Source organism: Trichoderma gamsii (assembly GCF_001481775.2).
Source record: "Trichoderma gamsii strain T6085 chromosome Unknown Scaffold_8.2, whole genome shotgun sequence".
NCBI classification, from domain to species: Eukaryota; Fungi; Ascomycota; class Sordariomycetes; order Hypocreales; family Hypocreaceae; genus Trichoderma; species Trichoderma gamsii.
Window position 1 is genome coordinate 654648 of NW_020171345.1, and position 8223 is coordinate 662870.

At 50.5% G+C, this 8223-nt stretch overlaps 3 protein-coding genes across 3 annotated transcripts; 1 reads left to right on the top strand and 2 right to left on the bottom strand.

Annotated features, from left to right (window-relative positions):
- Positions 1 to 455: 455 nt before the first annotated feature.
- Positions 456 to 1634, bottom strand: TGAM01_v203161 (nucleoside transporter; the record flags this gene model as incomplete). The annotated part of the gene is made up of 1 exon (XM_018802519.2): positions 456 to 1634. One exon carries the CDS (start codon positions 1632 to 1634, stop codon positions 456 to 458), a length of 1179 nt encoding a protein of 392 aa, XP_018664437.2.
- Positions 1635 to 3044: 1410 nt separating this feature from the next.
- TGAM01_v203162 (hypothetical protein) lies at positions 3045 to 5162 on the bottom strand (the record flags this gene model as incomplete). Its single annotated transcript, XM_018802520.1, has 1 exon — positions 3045 to 5162. One exon carries the CDS (start codon positions 5160 to 5162, stop codon positions 3045 to 3047), a length of 2118 nt encoding a protein of 705 aa, XP_018664438.1.
- Positions 5163 to 6441: 1279 nt separating this feature from the next.
- On the top strand, positions 6442 to 8223 carry TGAM01_v203163 (hypothetical protein; the record flags this gene model as incomplete). Its single annotated transcript, XM_024549148.1, has 5 exons — positions 6442 to 6478; positions 6826 to 6987; positions 7040 to 7141; positions 7200 to 7441; positions 7516 to 8223. The coding sequence occupies 5 exons, from the start codon at positions 6442 to 6444 to the stop codon at positions 8221 to 8223; spliced, it is 1251 nt and encodes a 416-aa protein (XP_024406126.1).

Sequence of the window (8223 nt, forward strand, 5' to 3'; positions counted from 1 at the left end):
GGGGCGGGTGTCATAATTTGGTCTTTGCTTGGGCGAATGGATTTTCGATTTCTTTTCCTCTACAACTTTCTTCTTTCAGTTCAGAATCTGGTATTGAAGCATTTACAATGGCGTTGGAGACTAGGTATGCGTGGCAACGAAGACGCATTAAAGGGAAACAAGACAGGATGGAATATGGGAAAAGGGTTTTAAGAGCAGCATCGCGAGGAATACAGGACGGCGGCGGCAATTGAAACTGAGAAATTGAATTTGCTGAGTATCATCTTTATTTATTATCGTACATACTACAGAATTGTTTTATTAGCTTCACTTCAAATGAGTTTAGATGGCCTATTGTGTTGTCGAATAAATGCCAAAGATATCTATAAACTATGTCAAGCATATACCACTATGATGAATTGATAAGTCAAAAAGAACGCCTTTCTAATATTTAATCAACCAAATGAACATGCATGTTAAATCCCAGACGCTGTGAAGCTCAGCAAGCTTCCAGAAGCAAGGCCAGCGACCAAGCACAAGCCCATGAATCCACCGGTAGCCTCCCGCTCGTTCTCTTCAACCCACTCTCCTGACGCCATCATCATGTTGGAGCAGAGCCATCCATTGGTCATGCCAAAGAGAACCTGGACAATGACAAGATAGAAGAAATCGCTGGGGATGATGGCGCCCCGGCCATGTATGTTGCAGAGCAGGTAGAGCGGAAGAAAGCCGGCTCGCGCCACAGCCAGCACGAAGAGCAGAAACGGCCTCTTGGTCAGTGAGTAAGGCAGCATCGTGGCGATTCGGCCCGCGAGATCGCCAAGATTCCAGAAGAGAAAGCCCACGGGGATGAAGGCGAAGGGCTGGAAGATGAGGCGGCCGCCGTCCTCGTTCACGGAGAGGATCTTGACCGTGAAGACGGGGAAGAACATTGTTATCGTGAAGATGAGCGCTACGCCAAAGGCGAGCCAGTGTAGTTTCTTTAGGAGGTGGAGGAGGGAGACAACTTTTCGGGTGGCGCGCTCGGCTTCTTCGATGCTGGTCATGGAGGAGGCGAGGCGCTCTGAGAGACGGTCTGCTACCATGCGGTTGTGGCGTCTGACGAGGGGGATGATGGCCCCGAGGGTGATTATGGAAATGACGACAGCGGCGAGGAAGTAGAAGAATGCAGACGATTCGCCTTGTCTCTCGCCAGATGTGTTTGCCTTTTCCTTGCTGGGAGGGAAAACCAGCACAGAAACAACTTGCGCGATGGAGGGCAAAACACCGGCCACGCCCTGGCCCACCATGAGGGCCTGCATGTACTCTGGCCGTCCAAAGCCAGCAGCAAAGGCAAACGCGCCGTTTTGCATCAACCCGGCCGCCCAGGCCGTCAAGGCCACCATGACGAGCACGAAGCTCAGGTATTGGCGAGGCGAGGCATCGAGGAAGACGGCCGTGGAGATTGTGAGCAGGCCGAAGATGACGCTGTTGATGACGAGGGCGAGGTTGATTCGGAAGGGGTACGAGGCGGAGGACTGGATGTTGGAGAGGATGAGCACGACGGCGAGGGTGGTGAGGGTCGAGACGGCGAGGATGGTGGACTGGAAGTTTGCCTCGATCCAGGCGTCGCCGACGAAGCGGGAGGCGAAGTATGGGGCTGCGGCGAGGAACATGTTCCTGTCAAGTTGATCGCATTAGCTTTGATAATGAATTGGAAGAGCAGTGATATTGTTGAATCTTACCAGGCCCAGAGCATGGCCATGCCGAGGAAGCAAAAGATGCCATATTCGATCCACGAAAAGGGCACTTGGGGACCGTCTTCGAATTCCCCGCCGAGCAGAGCTGAGTCTTCGTCTGAAGCTCTTTCGCGGTCCTCCTCATCGGCCAGCGACCGATACTCCAATCTTGATGCCATATTCTCTGCTTTGCGACAACGCGATGACAAGCTTGGAAAGTTTCGATTCGATATCGGAGTTGTATTCTTTAGCGCACGTCTCTCCCTCCCACTGCGACTTTCGTATTCGAATTCGATGGAAAGAATTTCAAAGATGCTGCGAACTGCAAGCACCGTGACAGAAGCAAAGAGAGACTGCAATGTATCTCCCACGCTTGTCAGATCCAGGCATTTGGCAAGGGGTCGCGTGGACAATGGGGGAGGCAGCGAAAACGAAACCCGTGACGATCCGGATCCAGATTTGATGCGCAGGCCCGGTTGCTGAGAAGCTGGGGGGCGCGGCCGCTAGAACGGGGCTGGTCAGGCGGGAAGCTGGGCGCTAGGCTACAGGGCGGCTTAGTGGATGGGGAGCCTCGCACCGTGCCGAGTGGATGTCACTGGAATTGATGTGAGATTGATTATGCCTTTTGATACTATATTTGTAAGTATAAATGCCTTCTCATATTCATCACAAAAGCTTGTAGCCAGTAAGTCGGGCATCAATGATGTAAATGCTGCTTACTCATATTCAAAGGTGACAGCGAATTGTCTAACACAAGAGCGCCACCGTGAGACAAGGCGCGGATATATGCTTGTCATACCACACTCTATAGATGCGATCGAATCTCAGTATCAGGTGCACTCTTGTCTGTCTTTGGCATAGATATGAGCTTTTACCATCCAATTCTTCATCACGACTTCACTCAGTAAGCTCGTCTACACGATTGTAGCGTGATACATGTACTCTATGTTCAAGGCCTCAAAGACCCCGGCCGTCCACGTGATGGGCGTTTAATGCGATGCAAGCTTGCCATGCATCGTCAATTTCTTGAGTTATGACACACAACACCATATATATACAAAACATGCTTCCAACAGATATCATCACGCTAAAGAATTCCGTATAACTGCCTGCCTGCCTGCCTGCCTGCCCGCTAGCCAACCCATTTTACCAATCGTACAAGACTTAAGAAAATAACTAAAAATCATTAGGTACCTAGTAGCAAATTAAATACAGATATCAAGCCACAGAACAAAAATTGACCTTTGCCGCCGCCGTCATAATAGGCTCAAGACTAAAACCTCCCTAATAAACGCCCACGCTCGACATATAACCTCTAGCTATACCAAGACAACTCTCCGGAAACCCTCATCCGAGAACAATATCAACTTGATCTCGTGCCTGCGCATTCCAGGCCTTGAGTAGAATATGGCCGATTCCCCGTCGATACGCAACAGTGCCGATCCTCTCAATCCACAACACATTCACAAAGTCCAGTATGCCGTCCGCGTCCTTGTTCTCCTCGAATTTCTCCGGAGTAAAGATGAATGAGCCCTTGCGCTCCATTCCTGTGCTTATGGCGATGAATTCGAGCTTTTCGCCTCCCTCGTAGTTGGACGTCTGTACGCCCAGCCACGAATCGTGAGCTCGAAACTCGCCAATCCACTTGCCAGACTTGCCCCAGATGTTTCCAATAGCAATGTGAGGATTCGAGTGATCCTTGGGCGCCATGGTATCGGCGAGATCGACGTCGAAAAATCCGGCGACCGTCTTGAAAGACAAGAGCGGTCCGGGGAAAGTTTGCTCTGAGGGTGTTGGCGCGTGCAGTCCATCTTTGGGAGGATCCACGACCGGCACAGGATATCTGAAGAGTGTTCCTCTGTCGCTGTCATGCTTGAAGGAAGATCCGCTTTTTGACCAACCACGGGGTAGCTGCGAGCCAGCACTCTTGCGAGAACGGAGCTCTCGGTATTTCAGTCCTGTGTTGGCCACGGGAACTGTGGAAGCCCTGTCTGTCAAGTTCCAGGTGATAGTGCTCTTTATTCTGAAAGTCTGCAAGGATTGAAAGCGTTTCGAGGTTGATCCTACTTTCGTTGAACTTGCATCTTCAATATAGTCTGCCGCGGCTCTCCACAATATCAAATCGACAGGTACACCATCATACCACCATCCCATCCAGGACCACGATGGGAAGAAGGGAGCTCGCGGTGGCGCTCTCCGTCGAATCGAAGCCTGCGGTCTCCAGAGCAGAGCAATATCGAGAAACATGAGCGGCATTCCGAACATGAAGCCGTCCGAAAATGTACGGGACAGCATGGAGGTGATGCCTGAAAATGCCCTTAGAGTATCTTCAACATATGTCACCCTTCTCGCACTATAATCGGCTGCTATACGAGCGTACTCGTCCAAGTCAGGCCATGGGGCATGCTGAAAACCAAGCACGGGTTCAGAAACACGATTGGTGCAGTCTTGCTGTCGGTTATTGCCCCCTCGCAGTTTGGGTATGATGCTTGCGGAGTTTTTCTGCCATAGATCGCAATGGCATTCCCACGTCACAGCCTCCTGGAAGAAAAACACAACTCGTCGCGAATAGAGATGCTCTTGTAGAGTCCACCCACGAGTATTCCACTTGGACTGCCGAAGCAGCTCGTTGTGGTCCTTATTGTTACTAGCAGGCTTGGCTTCGCGGGCTTCACGAGCATGTCGCCGCGGGCTGATGGGAAGAAGGCCGGTATACAGGTCACCATGCGCCGCGGCGATGGTTAGATAGGCATTTGCAAAGATGTAGGGCATGTGTCGCACATGGTTGTCCTTGTCGACATCATCATCTTGGACGACGCACAGCTGATCGACCCACAGGTAGCGCAAGCCCAGTTTCCTTGCCAGATACATGGCATCGAGAATAGTCTCTGGCATTTCCACTTCGGGGAGCACCGACTGATATTCTTCAACGTTGGATCTGAGCAGCTGAACCACCTCGCTGGGTCCTCCGCGCCGTTGGCCCAGTGGCGCCCAGACGTAGCTCAGGGCAAGGTAGCGATCCCGCGGCTTCGCCTTGACCAAGCAGCGCTCAGCCGAGTCGACGAGATAGACGGGGTGGAAGGTGTTGGCGTCCATGTCCTCGTCATCGGCGCAACAGTGATAGTCGTGCTGTTCGTTGCAGTTGTCCAGCCACGTGCGGATGCGGCTCATGGGCGACGTCTTGTCGGCGGCGACGGATGCGCGCCGCTTGGCTTGCGCTGGCTGCGGCTCATTCTTGGTCTTTTCCTTGTTGTCCTTGCGAACCTGTTGGACGGCCCCCAGCAGGCGGTTGGCGATGCTTTGACGCCTCGATGGCGGCGGCGCTTGCGCACGATGCTGCTGATGCTGATGCTGCTGATGCTGCTGATGCTGTTGATGGGGTGCTGGAGCTGGCGCTGGCGCTGGCCTTGGAGGCGGCGACTCGCTGCCAGAGGAGGACCAGTCGTCTTCAGGCGGCTCTCGCATTGTTTACTGTTTACTGGTGAAGACGGTGATGGCTTCTTTGCTTCTGTTTGTGCTGAGGCGTATGCTTCAGGTGGATGACTGCGCAAAGGGATCGCCTGATTTAAATGCTAACGGAGCAAGCCTTGCGCCAGAGACGCAGGCCCTCGAGGCCGTAGGACAAAGGTGAGCGTGAGGCGAGAATGACGACTGCGCGGTGATTGGTTTGGAAACACAGCCTGCTCGGGTTCCTTTGGGAGGCCAGGCTATAACGGACGATGCAGGTCGTGCTGGGGGAGCTGCAGCGCTGCAGCCCACCTACAGCGACAGGGATCTTCGCCTCTCCACATCTCGTGTCTGAGACAACACGATGTCTGCCGCTAATGGGCAGACTTGGCTGTATCAAATCTACCCTATATGGCATTGTGGAGCTTCTTCAACGGAGACTTTTGTTGATGCCATCTGCGTTGGCTAGGCCTGAGCTTTGTAGATATTGTTGCATTGTATCTTCAATCCAGTAGATCTTCTTGTAGACAATGAAGCAACATGAGGCTACTTCAAAAGAAAACAATAAAATTCGTGATAACAAGGCAGCGAATCTCACACAGAAAAGATTGGTGATTGAAGAGAGGACAGGGCAGACTTCTGACTAGAATGCTGATGGCTTTAAAAAGACACTCGGAATTTTTCCTTTTTTTCTTTCTCTTATTCTTCCGTTTTTTTTTTAAAAATGAGTATCACAAAGTGAGATTTCTCGTATAAAATTCATGGTTGGAAGTTGCATTATAGCCAAAGTTTCTGTAGCCAAGCCGAAAGCCTAAATATCGCTAAACGGGTAAATACATGCAGGTAAATAATTTTGAATACGTGTACTATACCTATCATACGGCAGCCCAACCTGCTGCAATCGAAGCATTGTCGAGGCTGAGCCACGTATCTTCGCCACATGTGCTTTGAGTAGGATTTCCCGTGTAGCCACTGAGCAGCCTAATATAGCTGCCCAGGTGCATAAGAATCTCAAAATAAGCAGCAGAGCTCCTAATACTGCCTATGAAGGAAAGTCCAACTGGAGCTTTTTCAGCGCTAAAACAAGGCTCGAATCTCCGCAAACCTGCAGTCGCGCGGGGAACGAAGCTTCCGTGGGTCTCTCCATAGATCGAACGTCTCCAACTTCGCCCCATGCAGGCCGCCACGCCTTAATTTCCTCTCACATGATCTTCAGCACGAGTAGCTGATGGGATGATCCAAGAGTCGGTTCAGCTGCAAACAAGATTGAGGGAGCCCAATTTCACCTGGACCTGAAATGGCTTCCAGCAGCGGTCAGAGGCGCGTAAAGACAGGTACGCAGCATATGCAGATATCATGACTTCCATGCGCCTCACTAACACGGATTAGGGTGGTAAGACTTTTCAGTTCAACACACCACTTCCAACGGCGGAGATTCTCGCTAGCCCTTTTATATCTCTGATGATAGTCTTTATATTTTTCAACCATTTATTAACTGGCCTAATGTGAGACAGCTTAACGTGCAGAAAACGCCACCTCAAGTGTAAGTTACTGTGGAGTATCTTAGCATTCTCAATTGGTCGTCACGACCTATCTGCTTTCTCAAGATTCTTGATAGTTCAATTCATCCTATTAACCTTCTCTTAACCTGATATTCTTACCCAAGCTAACAATGCTTTAGGCGACGAGCGTAGACCGGAATGTAAGCGCTGCGAGAAAGCTGGCCGATCGTGCTTCTTTTCTGAACGGCCTCGTGCCAACAGCCTAGATGGTACTGCTCTGGGAAACAGTGAATATTTTGTCTTTCCAGAAGACCATGTCTGGGTTAATGTTCCGTCTTCTGGTGAGTACATCGGTGGTGGAATCTTCGCTGTCTGCTAATCCAACTATTGGAGTGCGCTTCGCTCATCAAGTGCGTCTGAAGACACTGAAAGCCGGCCGAAGCCCTTCCAATGTGCCAGAAAAGGACACAACATCAAGTCAAACCAGCCCATCAGGTGAGAATATGCTGAGCTGAAAGGGAAGATGTGACTATGCTATACTCACATGAAAAAGCATATCAGCCACCTGCTCCAACGGAAATTGAATCTGACGGGCTCCATATGTCCCTGCCTCCAGTTTCGCCCTCTCTATTAGGAGTTCACTCTTGTAGCCCAGCTACGAGTACTCCTGTTGGAAGCTTGATCGGAGCTCTAAACTCAACTCTGCCCATATATCTACCACAACCACGGGAGGCTTTGAAGGACCCAGAACAAGCGCGTCTGTTGACTCTCTATACTGACCATCTAAGCGGATGGGTAAGTTCTTCTACCAAAATTGTCTATAGTTACAATGTTTCTTCAGCAGCTAATATCAAGCTGAACGGGTACAGCTGGCATTAAATGATCCAAGGCATCACTTCTCGGCGTCTGTGCCTCAGCTGGCTATGAAATGTCCTATGCTTCTCGACGCAATCTTTGCATTCTCGGCGCGGTATCTGAGCCGCTCTGATCCTAATTTCAATCCACTGCTGGCAGATGAATATCATTACAGTTGTGTACACCGACTTATAGCCGCGTTGAAAGATATAGCATGCGCCTCTGAGAGCGCACTGGCGCTATCGACGGTGATTCTTCGAATGCACGAGATGCTGAGCGATCACAATGCCGAGGGTGATCTACAAAGCCATTTGCGAGGATCATTATCTCTTTTCAGCCATAATGCAAATAAGTTTGGACCGGGCAGTCTCAAGCACACTGCGTTTTGGACATATGTCCGCCAAGAAATCTTGACTGCTCTGCGCAGCTGTTGTCCGACTAATATCGACACCTCAGATAAAACATACTACGTCGTATTTGACGGAGACTCAGATGATGATTGGACAAACAACATCATCTGGATCACTGCACGAGTTATTAACCACTACTTTAGCCCAGACGTATCCACAACAGCCATTGAGCATCACAACATGTTGATCAAGTTGGTGGATGATTGGCGGCAGGGCCTGCCGAATACATTTGGTCCGCTTTCTATAGTGACTGATGATAACCCATTTCCCGCGGTTCATTATACATGTATTTGGCACAGTAAGTCGTTTTGA